This window comes from Xenopus laevis, chromosome 1S, assembly GCF_017654675.1.
Source record: "Xenopus laevis strain J_2021 chromosome 1S, Xenopus_laevis_v10.1, whole genome shotgun sequence".
In the NCBI taxonomy this organism is placed as follows: domain Eukaryota; kingdom Metazoa; phylum Chordata; class Amphibia; order Anura; family Pipidae; genus Xenopus; species Xenopus laevis.
The window spans coordinates 120,753,339-120,773,207 of NC_054372.1; the positions used below are offsets into that span (position 1 = coordinate 120,753,339).

The 19,869-nt window shown below is 35.5% G+C and overlaps 1 protein-coding gene across 1 annotated transcript in view; it reads right to left on the reverse strand.

Moving 5' to 3' along the window:
* The window catches only part of aldh1a1.S (aldehyde dehydrogenase 1 family member A1 S homeolog), a 38,891-nt gene extending 20,095 nt beyond the window's left edge, over positions 1-18,796 (reverse strand). The window contains 9 exon segments of the mRNA NM_001087482.1: positions 658-842; positions 968-1,070; positions 1,502-1,615; positions 2,481-2,609; positions 3,387-3,448; positions 4,169-4,298; positions 5,594-5,734; positions 6,836-6,940; positions 18,679-18,796. Coding sequence (NP_001080951.1) covers positions 658-842; positions 968-1,070; positions 1,502-1,615; positions 2,481-2,609; positions 3,387-3,448; positions 4,169-4,298; positions 5,594-5,734; positions 6,836-6,940; positions 18,679-18,747 — 1,038 coding nt within the window. The 5' untranslated portion in view covers positions 18,748-18,796.
* Between the last annotated feature and the right edge of the window lie 1,073 nt (positions 18,797-19,869).

Below are 19,869 nucleotides of genomic sequence, written 5' to 3' on the forward strand. Positions count from 1 at the left end.
AGGGTCAATATAGCTTAGTGTAGTGGATATTTGCCTTAAAATATAGGAAAGGTTGGACAGAGTTGTAAACAGCCCCATTTCTCACCTTATTCCTTACATGAATGTTAGGCATGTTATGCCCAACATTTGGCACCCCCAAGTGGTAAACGACTTTCCTTCTCCTTTAAAGGGGCTCATCATCTATGGTGACCTTTACTTTTGCATTACCCAAGAACTTTTCATGCCTGTTTTCACATTGAACACAGATTTTCTATTACCTATCATAAAGTATTTACATTTGTACCTCATCCAAGAACATGATTTTCTCCAGAAAGGCTCTTAAGTGTATTGAGCACAAGCCATAAAATGCACTATTTTTTTTTATAAATATTACTGGTTCAGAAAATATTATAAAAAAAGTTACACATCACAACACAAATGTCCTCTATTTTATGATATATATATAAATATATATGTATATAAGAATCATGGAGGAGCACTCCTTAAACATGTTTAGCAACTTGCCCCAGGTCTGGTAAATATGGTAAATAAAGTGACATAGTACTGCTCTCAATGGGAATACTTGAGAAATGTATAATAAATTTAGATTTTTCAAAAAATGCGGTACACACCGCACCAGAGAGTACATTACTTAAAAATTAATATATTAAAGTTTACCTGTGGTCCTTGGTTTACACATGGAGCAAAAGGATCTCCAAGTACACGTTTTTTGGCCCTTTCAACACTCTTACGCACAAATTCATCATAGATTGGTTCTTCCACAAAGATCCTGGATCCTGCTATGCAACACTGACCCTGATGAAAGAACAGGCCATTGTGTGCATGCTCAACTGCCAAATCCACTGTGGAGAAAAAGGTGTGCACTATTCAATAATGGTGCGTCATTTAATAGTTACCTGTAAGATATTTACTGTATGTCAAATGTTAATTTTCTTTAAAAATCTAAAATCATTAAAATACTACGAACAGTCTGCATCTGCAAAAATGATGTTAGGGCTTTTTCCTCCAAGTTCAAGTGTGACTCGTTTAAGGTTGCTCTTTCCTGCCGCTTCTTTTATCAGCTTTCCAACCTGAATTAAGAAAAAAATGAAATTGAATTCTTCACATCTGCACTGAATGAAGCATTGAATGGAGACGCATCTCTGAATTTCTGTATAAGCATTACTACAAGTGATTCCATCTAAACAGATGCCTGGAGTCTTGCCCTGCAGCTTTAGGCTTGTCTCACACAAGCCAACAATAATATACACATTTATAAACCATGCGCACACATGAACTGCGCAAACTTAAAACAGAGCAGATTATTGCTCAGTTGGCTATTTTTACATCACAGTATATTCACAGTGATACATTTTACAGGTAAATGACTGCATTTGGGTGTTTATGATCCATTGATCTACCATGCTTCAAACATCAACATCTGGGGTTTGTGCAAGCTGGGTTTGGGGGGGTCTATTTACAATTATGTTCTTATGAAAAATAAACTGTCCTCAGTCAGTACCTCTGTTGAACCAGTGAAAGCCACTTTGTCTATATCCATATGATAAGATATAGCTGCTCCTGCAGTTGGTCCATATCCTGGTACAATATTCACTACCCCAGGAGGAATTCCTGCCTGAAAGGATAAGAATAAGGTAAGATATTTTAATTTGCAATGGAAAACAAATAACAGTGGGATTAAACAGAGTGTAATCATATAAACACACATGACTAATTTAACCAGTGAACAAAAACCGGCTACATTTTTCACACCCTTATCATTTTTACTTCTGCTTGTAGAGATAACTAGTAATACACGACTTGATAAATAGCAAAATGATACAAGATTTGTCTTAGTGGCACATGAGATACGGACGGTCTCACTTATGATCTGCCAGCCTTGCTTAAAATACATAAATTCATTAATAACATGTGAAATATGTTGTATAATATTTACTCCATAGAAGAACAGAAGTGCAAAACATTCATATTTCATTATTTTAAAAGCTAGTGGTTGTAAGAGAGATAACATGTGTTGCAGGGAGGGCTGTATTCATGGGGCAGCTACAGTTCTGTATGCACTAAATAGCTGCTGAGATTTAAATGAAAGGCAAACAACTAATTAAAAAAAATTGTACTTGTTTTTTGTACTATGCACCCTACCTTTATATGTGGTTAATTACCCCTACTATTATATCATCCTCTGAGTTATGTAAATAGCTATGTAAACATTGTTCCATCCTAAACAACATATAATGAAGGGTTTATAATGATTATTGTATTAAATAGGTAGTTGGATAACAGATAATATATACTGTACGTAGCTAGATGACAGATGATAGATAGGTGATTTGATGATAGCTTGGTAGATAAAAGATAGATTGGTAGTTAAAAGATAGATAGATAGATGATAGATACTGTAGATAAATAGATAGATATATGTAGAGAGACAGACAGAGAGAACTGTACCAATGGGGGAGAAGTGCTAGTTTTATTCTCACCTCCTTTATTAAAGACCCCATGTATAGAGCAGTCAGTGGAGTTTGTTCAGCTGGTTTGATGACAACTGTGTTACCACAGCATAGAGCAGGAGCAATTTTCCAAGCAAACATCACCAATGGAAAGTTCCACTGTTTAATAAATACATTGAAAATGAGTTATCATACCTCCTAACATTGGGAAAAAAACAATACAATCAAGGAAATGACCCTAATTTACCCACATTTATGCTAAGATGCAAACCAATCTGTCTAAATTCCCACCCATAAATCCCTGCAACTCTGTGATTTGTGACTATATTGTCTAAATTAAGGCATCTTGAACTGGATTGCCTGGGGATTTCACTGGGGCTCACTTACTAACAGTGGGCAAATTCACACTATTGCTGTAGCCCATAGTGACCCTGTATTTTTATTTTTATTATTCTTCCTGCAGCTGGCTGAACAAACAACTGGTTCCTTTGGGTTAGTACACACGTGCAAATTTGTCCAGTGTGTTTAAATGGCCCAGATTGAGCTTGGATATTAGTCCTTATCAGAGATGCATGAGATACATTACACTAGTTATTTCATCTCATAGCATAAAACAAAAAACAAATGGGCATAAGTGGGAAATCCAGATACCTTCCCACCAGTAAACTATGGAATAGAAAATATGTGTGGACTCACTTGCTTACAAAGTGTGCATTTATTCCATATGATTCAGCACAACACCAAATTGCACACCATACACAATGTTTTGGGAAGTGTTTAACCCAATCCCTTCCTAGTTATTTCATATCACCTCTATGTAAATGATCACAATGCAGCAACATCAGTTACCCATGTGAAGCTATTCCTACAATTATTCTATAGATATAGGCATGCATGGCTGTCCAAGATGAATAAAAACGTATACATTTAACATACTGGGATTATTTGACCACACACTCCAACAGGCTCATGTCTTGTAAAAGTAAAATAGTCACCATCTAAAATGCAAGACAGAAGACAAATTGCATAAATTTACATGTAAACTACATGCATACAGCCATATAAGTATTATATTCCACTAAAACTATGCATTATCTTTAAATTGGCCTCAAAAAATTATGCTCAATTTAAATATGCACTGTGTTAACTGTATAATTGAGAATGTTACAATGGAAAACCCATAATAAAGAAGTTTTTCTGATTCAGACCCCAATGTTCAATTCCTTACGGCTGCAGGTTTTTTCTGACAATGGAAAACCCAATGTTTTTATTTATGCATTTTATTTACCCATTTTCAACTTTTATTACATTTATCAACAATGCTTTTTCTATGGCCTGCAGCCACTTGTAGCCCATTGAAGGGCTGCAAGTGGTATGGTATATAGTAGCTGATATAACTTTTTACTTTTAAGGGCAATACAAACACAAAATATATAAATAGCCAGGAAAGCTACAGGAATCAAATAGAAATCATGCTGTCTATAGTAACCTACAGTGAGGTGCAGGTAGCTGAAGGGAGCAATAATGTCCATGTCCTCTTCTATATTGCTTCAGGTGTACCCCAGGTAGTGTATTTTCCAAAATGAGTGCAGATGTTTATTGTACAGAGCTCTTGCTCCCTCCCCCTCATTTCACAAGGTGTTTTTACCCAACAAAGTAATTGCAAAAGCTATAAAACCATATCAGAACATACCACATAACATGATAAATTGCCTTACCCATTGGTATTGTACGGCCTTGGACTTTATCAGCCCATCCTGCACAGTAACGGAGTGATTTAATAGCTCCAGGTATATCTCCAAAATAGGATGCTGTATATGGCTTTCCACCATCAATAGATTCCATGGTCTAAAATTAAAAATATACTGTTTATAGTTTTATAATTTTTATTTTTGTATATTTTCTGAATGTCCCCATTTGATATTGTTAAAAACAGAGGAATAAGGTCACTGTAATTGATTTAAATGACATTATCAATATCATTGTTTTCCTGATACCTTGCAATATTCTACATCAGTGTTGTCCAACTTCTGTGGTACTGAAGACCGTTTTTCTCTTTCCTATGTTTATTAATATGCTGAACTTACTGAGACATCCAGTAACCCTATAACAATAATCTTCCAAGCCTTCGAAGTTGCCACAACAGCTCCCCATCTTCAACCTTGCTAGGCCAACATTTATGTGCCATTTGCTCAGCACATGCTCAGTGTGCTTTGGGCTGCAACTGAGTAGTTAAGCTTAGCGATTGTAGAAAGTTATTAATATTATAGCAGAATTTTTTGGGTTTTCTGCACTTTTGTGGCCTAGCCTGCAGGTCTCTGCATTGCATTTTGATGTGCAGAGACATGTGTGCATTTCATGGATACATTGCCAACTTGCATTCTGCTTTGCAGTATTTATGAGGGGGAAGGCACATAGATCCCCTTCCCATACCATAATTTATGCTTCATTAAGATAGATAATTAGGGAATGCTGAGTAGAGGCCTCAAAGGGGCCATGTAGAGGAAGCCAAACCCTGTACACCAGTATTTTTTTTTAATGCTTTTGCAATGGCATCAATAAAATCAGTGTTACCCCTATTGTTGCTGATGTTTAGCATTTATTATTTAATATGGATGTATGGTGTCCTTGTTTCTATGCTGTCATAAAACATGACTCTGTATTAATGACTAATCAGTCTTGTATTGTGAATTTTATATATATTCTGTACATTGTCAGAGTCAATCCCCATGTGTTGTGTATTTTCTAAAAAGAGTAGTGAACATCTCAAGCCTCCTCTTCTTCTTTTTACAGCACATGCTTTAGGCTGGTGTCAGTTCACTTGGACAAATATATACTGTATTTGTAAGGTTGACTAGTAGTTAATGCTTCAAGCAGTTAAAGTTTCAGATTACATGGAATGATAGAGAATTCCATATCAGAAATGATACAGTCCTATAAAGTTATAGGAAAAATCTCACTACTTTCATTGTGTTGATTTCTGAAATCCCTTAGGCTTAGTTTCTCCATGTGCAGTGCCACTGACACTCAAAACATACATTGAGAAGATCAGAAGATGGAGAGCTGCTGTAATTCAACAAGTAATTCATACAATTTCTTTTCACATTTCACCTGATAGAATTTGGGCAATTTAAATTACATACGCTTAGAATCAACCTATCGCGTTCCACAAGGTCAGCCAACTTATTAAGCATCCGGCCCCTTTCAGAAGCATCCAGCCTTCGCCATGGGGACCCTATCTGGAAAGCTTCTCTTGCTGCTTTCACAGCCTTGTTCACATCTTCCTAAAAGACAAAAATGGTTTAATGTAAATTAAATGCAGGCACACACACTGCTTCTGTTTAATACCTGCTTTTTAGTTATTGGACCTTCCAAATGTTACAGTAGGACAATATTCACAAATAAACATAAATAAATGATTTTATTATACTTTTTGGTAGAGATAGAGGTAGACATGAATGATGAAGGAAAGAAATACAACTGGTTTCTGAATGATCTTTATAGTTTCACAATTACTTCTACTTTCCATCAGTTATTTGACTAAAACTGTTGCTTTTTTTATTTAATGTTTAGCTTCACTGCTATATGAGGAGGAGGAGGAAAACTACAGATGAAAAAATCAGACTGAAAAAAAGAATTTCTTTAACCTTCAGAACAGTAATCCAAATAGATATTGTAAAAGCACTAGCAGATAAATGTTTGAACAGTAACAAAATTATCCACCCATTGCAGAGTCAGTACAGCAGAGAGGGGAACGTTCTTTCACAACGGAGTGGTTCTAAAAGTCATCATATGAATTAAACTGTTTTTTTTTCACTAGACCTATATAACTTAAATATTGGCATAGATTAAATTCTGACTTAAATATACCAGAATATATAGCGGATTTCTCCAGCATGGTTTTTTTACTGATAAAAATTAAATGTTTCCATCTTAAACATCAAATTGGATAAGTATTAGCATACCCATCCTCTCTTTTTTTACACGATTTCTAGCAGATGTAGCATGCCATAAGTAGGCCTAAGTAACGGTAAAAAAAAGTGCCTACTGTGTGAAAAAAGGTTTGACCCAGTGGGAATTTATGGCTCCTTTAAATCTCTAGGGTAAGACCTTGCAGCATGGTTGGAGCATTCTATTACCAATTAGTCAGCAGGAGGAAAATGTACAGGGGAGCCTGGTTGTGATGAGGGAGTTCAGTGAACTTGGGGCGGCTGTGAGTGAAAAGGCTGAATTTTGTAACAAACTACCTCTTACACTAACCCAACTCCAGAGAAAGACCGAATTGTGTTATAGTTTTTTCAAAATCCTGATTCTGTTCACATTTTCAATAATTTTTACAACAAAAAAGCATGACTATTATAACATACCAACTACTTGTAACGTACCTTATCTCCTTCTTCCACCTCACATACTTTCTCTCCAGTAGCTGGATTGTAGACAGGAAATTTTTTTCCACTTATAGAATTGTGCCATTCATTGTTTATAAAAATCTACAAGACAAAGAAACTATCTTATATTACACTGCTGTGTTATGGTTTGTGTTATGCAGGTATGGGATACATTTTCCAGAAACCCGTTATCCAGAAAGCTTCGAATTACAGAAAGGCTATCTCCCATAGACTCCATTTTATAAATATAACCCAATTTTTTTTTTAAAAATTATGTCCTTTTCTCTGTAATAATAAGACAGTACCTACTATATGATCCAAACTAATATATAATTAATCCTTCTTGGGTTTATTTAATATTTACATGATTTTCTAGTAGACTGAACATATGAAAGAAAGATCTGTTATCCAGAAAACCCCAGGTCCCAAGCATTTTGGATAATAGGTCCCATACCTATAGTAACATTTCTAAAAACAGCTTCATAGCTAATACAGATATCTGCTGTAATTACACCTGCGTAAAAACACATACCACCATATAGGAGTTCCAAAAAAACCTAAAGCAATGATGATACTTCTGAACTTTCTTCCAGAAATATCTAGTCAAAAGCACAAGTGTGATTTTCTTTGTAATAACTTGCTGTAGGCTAGGCAAACAAATTAATCCTAAATGTGGTTCATTCCTATGCGATAACAACATTTTTGTCTGAGATAAGAAGTAAAGCAGTGGAATCCAAGCTCTCCCAATCAAAATGAAAGTGCAGATTTATTATAATTGGTACCTTTTTATTTGTTATTTGTTTAAATCCATGGATTTAAAAAAATAATTATCTTGGGGAAAAAAATTAATTTATGCAAGAAAACATAAGCAAGATTAAGAATTGTTGTACATTTTCTTACATCATATGACCCAAATCCCATATATGATTATAATAAATCTACCCTGAATGTTTGAAGGATAACATCTGAAAGTGACTTGATTCTATGCAATATATCACAAGATTTAAATTTGATAATTTGCATGATGTAGGAAATATTTAATATGTATAGCACAATTGGAATGAGGTGCCTTCCCCGAAAAGCAACTCTTCAGTACAGGGATGGCAGAATTATAGCATTAATTCCACATAACAAAATTATGCGAGAACAGGCTATACTAAGGGGCAGATTTATCAAGGGTCGAATTTCTAAGTAATAGTAGTTTTTTTGAACTCCCATAACTTTGAAATTCGAATAAAAAAAGACCAATCTAAATTCATTAAAAAAAAATCAAAGTTTTTAACTTTGGGTGAATAGGCTGTATTTGAATCGTTTGAATCGAAGTTTTAGAGCATTCGATCTAATTCGAATCGAAGGATTTGCCCCAAAAAACATTGATTATTCAAAGTCCACCAAATGACTCCAAATAGGTTCTAGGAGGTCCACCATAGGGTAAAACAGCAATTTGGCAGGTTTTAGATGGTGAATGGTCGAAGTCAAAGTTTAACAGAGACGGTACATGATAAATTTCGATATTCGAATAGTCAATTTTTTTCAAATTTGAATCAAATTTTAGCCTATTCGATTCACAAAGTACACAAAAATAGCTCGAAATTTGACCCTTGATAAATCTGCCCCTCAGTCTTAGCTAATAGCTGCACTCAATCAAATGTCACAAAGAATTTATATTTAACAAATAGCACAAATATATTTAGCAAATATATTATAGAAATTTGTCAATTCCTTAACTACCATCTAATATTATGTGATTGCAGTGTTGATGATTTAAACAAGTTTGAATTAGGTTGGTGCAATTTACTTGAAGACCATTTTGGCAATCAATCAGAATGCTTTCTGGCCGTGATTATGAAGGAGCCTTGCCAAAAGGCACACTTTTCCCTCAGATGTTAGTGAGTAGGACTTACTTTATAATAAATCTGTGGTCAACTGTACATGGTCAGATAATTGACTCTAGTATGAATGACTAGTTTCATGCTGCTTTCAAAGGAAATGTGCTTTTTGAAAAACCACAGGATGCTCTAGTTTGATTATTTACAACGTTTAGGTCAAGGAATTACATTCAAATTCTTTTTTATTTTATTCAGTGCATTCAAGTGACTGCAAAACAGAGACATGAATGTTGCAGTAGCTGTGGCTGAATATCAGGCACACACTGTGCTTATTTCACTCAGCACCCTGCTTGTGGACCTCTGGACTGACCTGCCCTCATCATGCTACAGACTTGTTCTGAACAGAGGAAGCTCTGTTTAACTGCAGACAAAATTTTAATTCAGTTTTTTGTTTCACCTTTTTTTCTATGAAATTCCTTAAGTCTATAAATGAAATTGCTAGTGCCATCCATAAGTGCTCATATATAAATCAAAAAATTTTCAAAAATGTCAAATGAATGTGTTTTTTTAATTTAGACTTAAGTCCACGAAAAACAAAACTGTGCCGAGTAAAACGCTGTCAAGGTCCCGTGGAAGTCAATAGGAGCTGTACTGATCCTACTGGATCATTTTTAATCGGTTTGGAATTTAAGAGGTTTTAAGAGGTTCAGCGTTTTTTTTGCATTCATACATTTTTTTATTCCGATCTTTTAATAGCTTTTATGGCATTTGTGTTTTACCAGAAATAGAGTTTAATCATGGTTTCAAAAACCTCTAAAACCACTAAATTTTGATCCTTAATAAATAGGCCTTCATGGGTATAATTTTTTTATTAACTTGATATACTATATATTTTTAGTATTAGTGAGGAGGTGGTACAAAGAAAGTTTCGGAACCAAAGAAGCTCTACATTTTAGATACTTAGCATATTTACTTCATAAATGGCAGAATAAGATAAATAAATACATTTTAGCTTCCCAACTGCAAGGGGCCCATTTACTTAGTTTGAGTGAAGGAATAGAATAGAAAATCGTTCGAATTTCGAATTGTCGAATATGGCTACTTCGACCATCGAATGGGCTACTTCGACCTTCAATTTCCTGATCGAAGGAATATCCTTCAATCAATGGATTAAAATCCTTCGATCGTTCGATCGTAGGAATAGTGCAAAATCCTTCTACTTCGATATTCGAAGTTGAAGGATTTTACTTCGACAGTCGAATATCGAGGGTTAATTAACCCTCGATATTTGACCCTAGGTAAATGTGCCCCTAAATGTGTAATACTCCCAACAAAACAATTTGTGTGATATATCCAAACACCCCCTCTACTGACAGTTACTACCCCTGACCCGGTAATTATGAAGAGTAAACACCTTTTTTTAAGTTATTTTTTTTCGATCTGATAAATGAGTGGTGGAGAACAAGCAGAAACACTTTACTGTGAAACTATCATAAAGAATTGTTAGATTCTTTTATAAAGGTACGGACAACTGAATGATAAATAATAAGCGATGGGGAGGCAACTGCAATTAGTTCCTAACACTCCAGATGTGCAACACATTGTTGCAATACCTAAAGAACCCATACAGAGATAAATTCCAAGCAGGGGCAAAGAAAACTTTTGTCAGCATAAGGGCTCTTACAGAGGAGCGTTTAAAGCTGCGATCTCCTGCGTTCCGTTTTTATGCGTTCAGCCGCAGGGGAGTGCAGAAGTAGACACATTCAGTTTTTTTCAATGGGGCTGTACTCACACAGGCTCATGTAGGCGCCGAACGCAGGTTGAGGTGCAACATGCTGCATTTTTCCTGCATTCGGCGCCTACATGCGCCCGTGTAAGTACAGCCCCATTGAAAAAAACTGAATGCGTCTACGCTCCCCTGCGGCTGAACGCATAAAAATGGAACGCAGGGGAGCGCAGCTCCAAACGCTCATCTGTAAGAGCCCTTAATTCCCTGTACAACCAATTCACGCCTTGTCCAAGAGTTATGCTAACATGTGTCTATTGATCATCTCATCTTAATTTATAAGATACCAATGGACAAACGCAAAATCTTTTTCAATGACAAATAGTTGTCAGCACAAATAACAAAATGCATATTATTATCAGATTTCACTAAATGTGCTTTCAGCCTAATGCAATTAATTAAACTATAAATTATTTTATTATAGTTATTTAGTTAGCTAAACTCAATAAAACTGTTATACTGTATCTTCCCACATAGGTTATGTGTAAATTCATGCAATACAGGGTGGTGCAATGTCTAACTTTAAAACAAGTTTTTTTTTTAAAAAAAAAAAAAACAAGATAAATTTGCATGCAAAGGGTTTCATTTGTGGTAAAGAAAAGTCCAGGGTAAAATGTTCGCATAAAGGTTATTATATAAAAGAATCATTATAATGGTGATAATAATAGTGAAATAATAGAAGTGTGTATATGATTTCAGTCATTTTATTGCATAAAGAATAGTAACTGAGCTGCCATTTTGCAAAAAGTAAGGATAATGTAACAATGGAATACAAAACAGTACTGCTGCTCGGATTTGAGCACAATTCCAACAGGCACAAAGCAGCAGGTGTTTCCTTGCTTTGACTTACCTTGGGAAAAGTGCTGGTAATACAATTACAGGAATTGCTGCAGGTTATTACTATTATTCATAGGCAATTACCTCAAATATAGAGTACTGCCAATAAAAAAGCCCACAACAATTCCTCGAGTTCTGTAACCACAGCATTTATTTCTTTTGTTGCTGTTGCTGAGAAAAAAACACACTACTTATAACACTGCTTTCCCCCAGCTTGCCAAATAGCACAGGTAAAAATGTTTTGACACTTCCCAAGTGATAATTTATATAATCCAGTTAGTGAAGGTGACTGTGCAGAGTGGGAAAAAGATAAAGATTCTCTTTCCAAGTGGACACCCTCGCCACAGGTATATAATAGCAATAACTATTTAAAACTACTGAGAGAAAGCTGCTACATACATCAAGCTCAAATGCCCTGAAGTTCAAGCTTATCCCTTGATTAAGGATGTTTGAACTGAAAACATGCAATATACGTTTTAGCAGCTAGACCTGCTTTGGTGGCTTCCTCTCAGTGAATTTAAATAGTAATAACTTATATGTATAGGAGTGTATAGTGAGTGAAAAATACTTCTAAGTAATGCTAATTACACTTTGTCCTCTATTAACAGAAAACGTTGAGAATAAGATCAAGTTAACCATGACATTTGTTTCCCCACTTAAAAAAACTGCACCCTTTAATGTAGTTTATTTTTCCTAATACAATTGGGGGCACATTTACTTAGCTCGAGTGAAGGATTAGAATGAAAAATACTTTGATCGAACAATTTTTCCTTCGAACGAAATGCAGTAAATCCTTCGAGTTCGATATTCGAAGTCGAAGGATTTAACTTCGATGGTTAATTAACCCTCAATATTCGACCCATAGTAAATGTGCCCCTTAGTGTCTTAATAAATCTGATTTTTAATATGTTTAATATGAATATATAGTATCTTCAAACAATATCACACCCGGCTTCATATCTGAACACACACTGACCCACGTGATGGTCAGTGCGATTACTTTTCTTTTAAGAAGGAATTGGTGAGCGCCATCGGGTTTCACGCCCTTGACAAACTGAGCATAAGAATGTCTTGGCATGCTGTATATTCCTGCATTTTTGTGAACGTTGCTTGGTGTATAATGTGCCAATTGTCTGCCTTTTTTTATATTATTAACTGAGCTCAAATGGGGTCAGAAGCCATTTACTACCACAATAATAGTTTCCTTGTCAACTCACTAATTGCAATAGAAGGGTTTTTTTTCTGCTTACAGCCCTTCAGCAGTTCAGCTGAACTTCTACTCCCATTATCTGGATCCTGCGAGCTGCAGTAATAGCTGTGGGTCTCTCAACATCTCTGCTTTAAAGAGACAGTTCTGCTTAAGGCATGCCTTTTGTTTGACATACAATACTCATCGATCCCTTTCATAAATAAATACAAATAAAAAGAATGAAGACATCATATTTCTTCATTTTTACCCATAGCAATGTCTCTTGTATTTCTTACTTCCTGCTCTTTGTTGACACAGTCGATAAGTGAGTTACAGAGATGTTTAACCCTTTCTGTGATACTGGTCTTAGATCTTGCCGCACGACATGTTGCCAGTGTGCTCGATAGTGATGGGCGAATTTATTCACCAGGCGCGAATTTGCGGCGAATTTGCGCGATTCGCCGCCAGCGAATAAATTCGCGAAACACCCGTGAAAATTTGCTGAAAAATTCGCCGGCGTCAAAATTTTTTTTCCGGAAAAACGGACGCTGGCGTCAAAAACGGGCGCTGGCGTCAAAAACGGGCGCCGGCGTCGAAAAAACGGGCGCCGGCATCAAGAACGGGCGCCGGCGTCAAAACCGAGACGCCGGCGCTGTTTCGCAAATTTTTCGCCGTTTCGCAAATTTCGCACAAAATTCGCGACTTTTCCGGCAAAGCGAAACGGCGCAAATTCGCCCATCACTAGTGCTCGACACTATGGCGTATTCTACCAGAAATTTAATATTAACAGTGCTGACACTATAACACTTTAGAACAAGCACTGCAGATTTTAACTTTATTAAAAAGAATACCACAAGGAAATATCCTATATATATATATATATATATATATATATATATATATATATATATATATATATATATATATATATATATATATATATATATATATATAGTTTTATATAAATAAGCTGAAATGCCGCTCCTCACCTTTCTTATTGGGTGTACGTGGGCAAGGCTTAATTTGCTGAGAGTGCTGGGGCTAACTTGTTTAGTATATATATATATATACTAACAGAGAAAGGTCCCAGTGGGGACCGAAACGTCACGTTGGCTGGAACATGCTTTACTAACTTACTAAATACACTTTTCTATTGAAAAAAACCTGTGTTGCTGGTTCATTCTGAAAATATATGAAAACTTTAACCGTGCAACTGGGTGCAGTCGAGAAGCGGAGTGCCACCCATCTTATCAATATATATATATATATATATATATATATATATATATATATATATATATATATATATTTTTTTTTTTTTTTTTTTTTAATACATGTGGCAAGGATTTATTATTCCGGACATTTTAAAGGATGGAATAAATATATACAAAACTAAATAAGCTTACCCAATAAGCTAGCGCATGTTAATACTAGGCACTATTCTATGGGTATAATCATACCTTTTCCAATATTTTGGAAATAGGAGGAGGGACAAAATAATTTGTTGCACCTAGCGCGGCAATTTTTTGACCACATCCATTTTGTGTACACTCCCTTTAATTACCATGTTCATTTTACAAAATTTGGCAGTTTATGAAAGTTATGAACACATTTCTGTGTTTTTTCTGTGTTATTACAGTTTTGCTAATGAAAGTGAATTGCCCTTTAAGCTGCAAGTCACAGTTTCCCCAAGAGACCTGCTTATCTTATATTGTTACAAATGCTTCTTTGCTTATCTTAAATTGTTACAAAAGTATCTGGTGGCTCTTCTGGGCTCTCTGCCAAAAGCCAATTAAGTTAGAAACTCTATCTTTTTCTGGCTGGAGATCAAAGAAAAAGTCGGGAAATTTCAGTGTTATCCAGAATGCTTGGGGCCTGGAGCTTTCTGGATAACAGATCTTTCTGTAATTTAGATCTTCTTACCTTAAAGGGATCCTGTCATCGTTCCAAAACGCATCAGTTAATAGTGCTATTCCGACAGAGCAAACAGATTTTTTTATATTCAATTTTAAAATCTGACATGGGGCTAGACATTTTGTCAATTTCCCAGCTGCCCCTGGTCATGTGACTTGTGCCTGCACTTTAGGAGAGAAATGCTTTCTGGCAGGCTGCTGTTTTTCCTTCTCAATGTAACTGAATATGTCTCAGTGGGACATGGGTTTTTACTATTGAGTGTTGTTCTTAGATCTACCAGGGAGCTGTTGTCTTGTGTTAGGGAGCTGCTATCTGGTTACCTTCCCATTGTTCTTTTGTTTGGCTGCTGGGGGGGGAAGGGAGGGGGGTGATATCACTCTAACTTGCAGTACAGCAGTAAAGAGTGATTGAAGTTTATCAGAGCACAAGTCACATGACTTGGCGCAGCTGGAAAATTGACAATATGTCTAGCCCCATGTCGGATTTCAAAATTGAATATAAAAAAAAAATCTGTTTGCTCTTTTGAGAAATAGATTTCAGTGCAGAATTCTGCTGGAGCAGCACTATTAACTGATTCATTTTGAAAAATTGTTTTTTTCCCATGACAGTATCCCTTTAAGTCTACTAGAAAAATGAAAACATGAAATAAATCCAATGGGCTGGTTCTGCTTTCAATGAGGATTAATTACATCTTAGTTTGGATCAAGTACAAGGTTCTGTTTTGTTATTACAGAGAAAAAGGAAATAATTTTTAAATATTTGGATTATTTGGATAAAATGGAGTCTATGGGAGACAGCCTTTCCATAATCTAGAACTTTCTGGATAACGGGTTTCCGGATAACGTATCCCATACCTGTATTAATTTCCAGTTTATCATTTGATTTGTGGTAAATAAAAAAGCAGACTGTTTGAAAGTCTCAGAATAAAATGTATGCTCCATATATGTTTACCAAAATAATAAGAATTGGAAATAGTATTTCTAGCACTTAATGCAAGCAATCCATACTTTGCAATGTCAGTCTGTATATGAATGGGCTGATTGTATTGAAACGGTCAAGTGTCATATAATTTACCGTGTGGAAAAGTAACACCTTGATATGCTCATAATATCATAATCTGATCACTGTGATCCACGAGATTATCTATTTTGCTTTATTAAGAAATATCTTTAGCCGAAGAAGGATTTAACACCCTGATAAGTTATAAGATGTCATTTTGATTGCCAGCCAAAACAGCAGCTTGTGCAGAGTGGCTGAGGCTTTACAGAGGACTTTGGAATCAATTAGCAATACTTTAAAACAATATAGATAAAAATGACAGTAGTTTATAGACTCGATGTAGTTACTATTGAAATATTTATTTGGTGCACGTTGCCAGGTGTGAGCTGAAGGATTCTAACTGCAAAATGCATTACTCTGTACTGTACTCGCTCGCTTCCAGGTCATTTTGCATTGTTTTAAGTGCCAAAACAAAAACATAACACCATAAAAGGATCTATGTGATGAAATAAACACCTTAATCTCACAGTGATTAAACTTTTTGCTCAAGTAAAAAGAACATTGTAAATACAGAGAGAAAAGGTGGCACTGGCACCCAGTTTAGAGGTGAATGATTTACAGGGCAGAGAATTTACCCTAGAGCAGTCAGAGGACAGCTGATATTGTGTGCTAACAATTACCACACCTTTGTACTCTCACACCTCCAGCTGCACAATGAACCCACTTTTCAAAAATACATTCTTCAGACTTATTTCTATATCAGGGAAAGTCCCACGTTATAACTCCAGCTATGGCAAAATGACTTACAATACACTGTGGATTATTTTATTATTCGTGTATACAGTGCTGCAGGTTTAAACTGGATAAGAGCGATGAGAGCTGCAGTTATACAAGAGTTGAAAGGCCAAAGGTTGAATATTTGTGCTGCAGGGATTTAAGCAATTGTTAGCGCTCATTATAACCTTATACAGTGAGACAGCACTTTTAATAATGTGTTTTTGTACTGAATATAGTGTACACATATTGTATTGGAAGCAGATATCTGTAATACTTAATTATATGTATTTGTATTTTTTTGCATTGAAATGCTAAATTGCTTTTTCTGTAATTTAGTAGTTGTCTTTAGTTTTTCATCTATTTTTGTATGACTCAGCAGCCAGCCTTAGATAAATACACTTCAAGCTGTTGTTCTCATCATTACATTAAGTACACAAACCTACACTAAGGGGCCGATTCATGAAGCTCGAGTGAAGGATTCGAAGTAAAAAAACTTCGAATTTCGAAGTGTTTTTTGGGCTACTTCGACCATCGAATGGGCTACTTCGACCTTCGACTACGACTACGACTTCGAATCGAAGGATTCGAACTAAAAATCGCTCGACTATTCAACCATTCGATAGTCGAAGTACTGCCTCTTTAAAAAAAACTTCGACCCCCTACTTCGGCAGCTAAAAGCTACCGAAGTCAATGTTAGCCTATGGGGAAGGTCCCCATAGGCTTGCCTAAGTTTTTTTGATCGAAGGATATTCCTTCGATCGTTGGATTAAAATCCTTCGAATCGTTCGATTCGAAGGATTTAATCGTTCGATCGAAGGAATAATCCTTCGATCGTTCGATCGCAGCATTTGCGCTAAATCCTTCGACTTCGATATTCGAAGTCGAAGGATTTTAGTTCCTAGTCGAATATCGAGGGTTAATTAACCCTCGATATTCGACTCTTGATGAATCGGCCCCTAACTGCTTGTAAGATAATGCTGAGCTTGTATTTGTTAAACCATAGGAATTGTTTGCTGTCTGGATTGTATCCTTCTGCTTATGAACAAGAACCTACCGGTTAACTGTGTAGACATGGAATAATAATAAAAAGCAGATTCTTCACAGATGCGGCAGTACACGATTTCCCAACTGCATTTTTCTTATATCCTCTAAAACAACCCAGCATGTCATGACATTTTTGAAAATCAAACATGCAATTTGTCGTTTAATCTTTTAGAATAGGGAATAGTGAAAAATATGATTTTTAGAAGAAAAGACAATATAATATAAATGTCTATGGGGGTTATTTACTAAACTCCGAATGCAAAAATCACGAAAAAAACGTTCAGAATTTATTAAACCCTGAGGATGGAAAAGTCTGAATCTGAAAATCTGGCATCTCAGACCTGTTGAGGTTGCATATAAGTCAATGGGAGAAGACCCAATGATTTTTTAGATGTGCGCTGGGTTTTGTTCAATACTCTGAAGTTTTCTGAGTTTTGGGGAAAAAGCATAAGAAATCAGAGTTTTCCGGTGAAAATTTTGAAAGAAACCATGAAAATCAGTTTTTTTCCCCCCCGCAAAGCAAATTTTCGAATAAGCGTAAAAAACCCAAGTGGATTTGATAGGAGTTTGGAGAAGAAAATATTGAGATAAATTCAGACTTTGATAAATAACCCCCTAAGTGTTGTATAATTCATTCCTGTATATGGCAGGAGTGGACAGTACAGATAACAGTCATTTTACTAAACAGGTCAGGTTTTTCCATGTACAGGTATGGGATCTGTTATCTGGAAACCCATTATCCAGAAAGTTCTGAATTACGGAAAGGCCGTCTCCCATAGACTCCATTATAATCAAATAATCTAAATTTTAAAAAATGATTTCCTTTTTCTCTGTAATAATAATACAGTAGCTTGTACTTGATCCCAACTAAGATATAATTAATCCTTATTGGAAGCAAAACCAGCCTATTGGGTGTATTCAATGTTTACATGATTTTCTAGTAGACTTAAGGTGGGAAGATCCAAATTACAGAAAGACCCGTTAACCCGGAATGCCCCAGGTCCCGAGCATTCTGGATAATAGGTCCCATACCTGTACTCGCTGGTCTGCATTCCAGCAGTCTCCCTCTCGCTATGAAAATATAAAGGACACCAGTCCAACACTCTGTGTGAGTTTAAGTTTAATAACTTTGCACTTATTGAACTGTATCCAGTTATTTTCTAAAAAGGAACATTTTCTTTAATTATACCATTGTTAAAAGTAAACCATTATTAAAAATTGCCTTCAGGCTGACTGAAGGATATAATACCTATTACAGTCTGTGGATGCCACTTACTTACTATCAAGTGAAAAGCGAGTTATTATCCTGTTGCTCATCACAAATGAATTTTATTCAATGACTAAGTTGTCCCTCTAAGAATCTGAATCATTTAATATGGTATTTGCCTCTTTCACAAAACCGTATTCTACAAAAAAAAAAAAAAAAAACAGAAGGGGAAAAATGAAAACGAATATTTTCTCTTACCTTTGTGTATTTTATTTCCAAGTTGCTTAGGGGAGGTGGCAAACCATGTAGAATGGTTTTCTCTGACATGTTTGAAGTGTCTTTACTCTTGAGACAGGTGGAATAAACTGGAAGTAGTAGCAAAGCTGACTGACTTTTTCCCCTGGCTGGGGACTCAGTTTTCTTTTTTGCTCTCTTTCCAGATTGGATAAAGTATATTTGCATACAGAGATGCGATTGGATAATTCCCCTTCATAGTCAGGAAATAGAGAACACTAGTAAAAAGGGGTACCACCCACTAAATGCTTTCACTTTGATGTGACATTTACAAGTGTTTTTCATTCTGGGATGACTTGCATCTGAAAGTATGGGTGGTTATATGCGTGTGTTTTGTTAATAGCTTTCTTACATTAGCTGTATGAATGATGTATAATTTCCCAAATGAAAGTAACGGTGAAGCAGAAATTCAGTTATGGCCTTAAACTTGATGACTTCACTTAAACTTGCTGACTTGTCTCCATACATATATGTCTTAAATATTATATATATACACTGTATATATATATATATATATATATATATATATATATATATATATATATATATATATATATATATATATATATATATATATATATGTGGCAGCTATCTACCTATTATCTATCTATCTATCTATCTATCTATCTGTAATCCACGATTATCTATTTTGCTTTATTAAGAAATATCTTTAGCCGAAGAAGGATTTAAAACCCTGATAAGTTATAAGATGTAACTTTGATTGCCAGCCAAAATAGCCTGTGCAGGTGTGAGCTGAAGGATTCTAACTGCAAAATGCATTACTCTGTACTGTCACTTGCTATTCCAGGTCACTTTGCATTGTTTTAAGTGCCAAAACAAAAACATAACACCATAAAAGGATATATGTGATGAAATAAACACCTTAATCTCACAGTGATTAAACTTTTTGCTCAAGTAAAAAGAACATTGTAAATACAAATACAAGACAAACAACTTGTCTAAATTACCCTCCTGTTTCATGCTTTTCATTCAGATTCTTTTTGTTAAGGTTACATAAAAAATAGACAGTTAAAATAAAACGTAACTTTTAATCTAGGTTAATAAAACACATACACACACCTCCAGTTTACAGACAACTTCATAATGAAAGTGGTGAAGTCCGGGATGTTAAACATAGGTGAAACACGTCAGTGG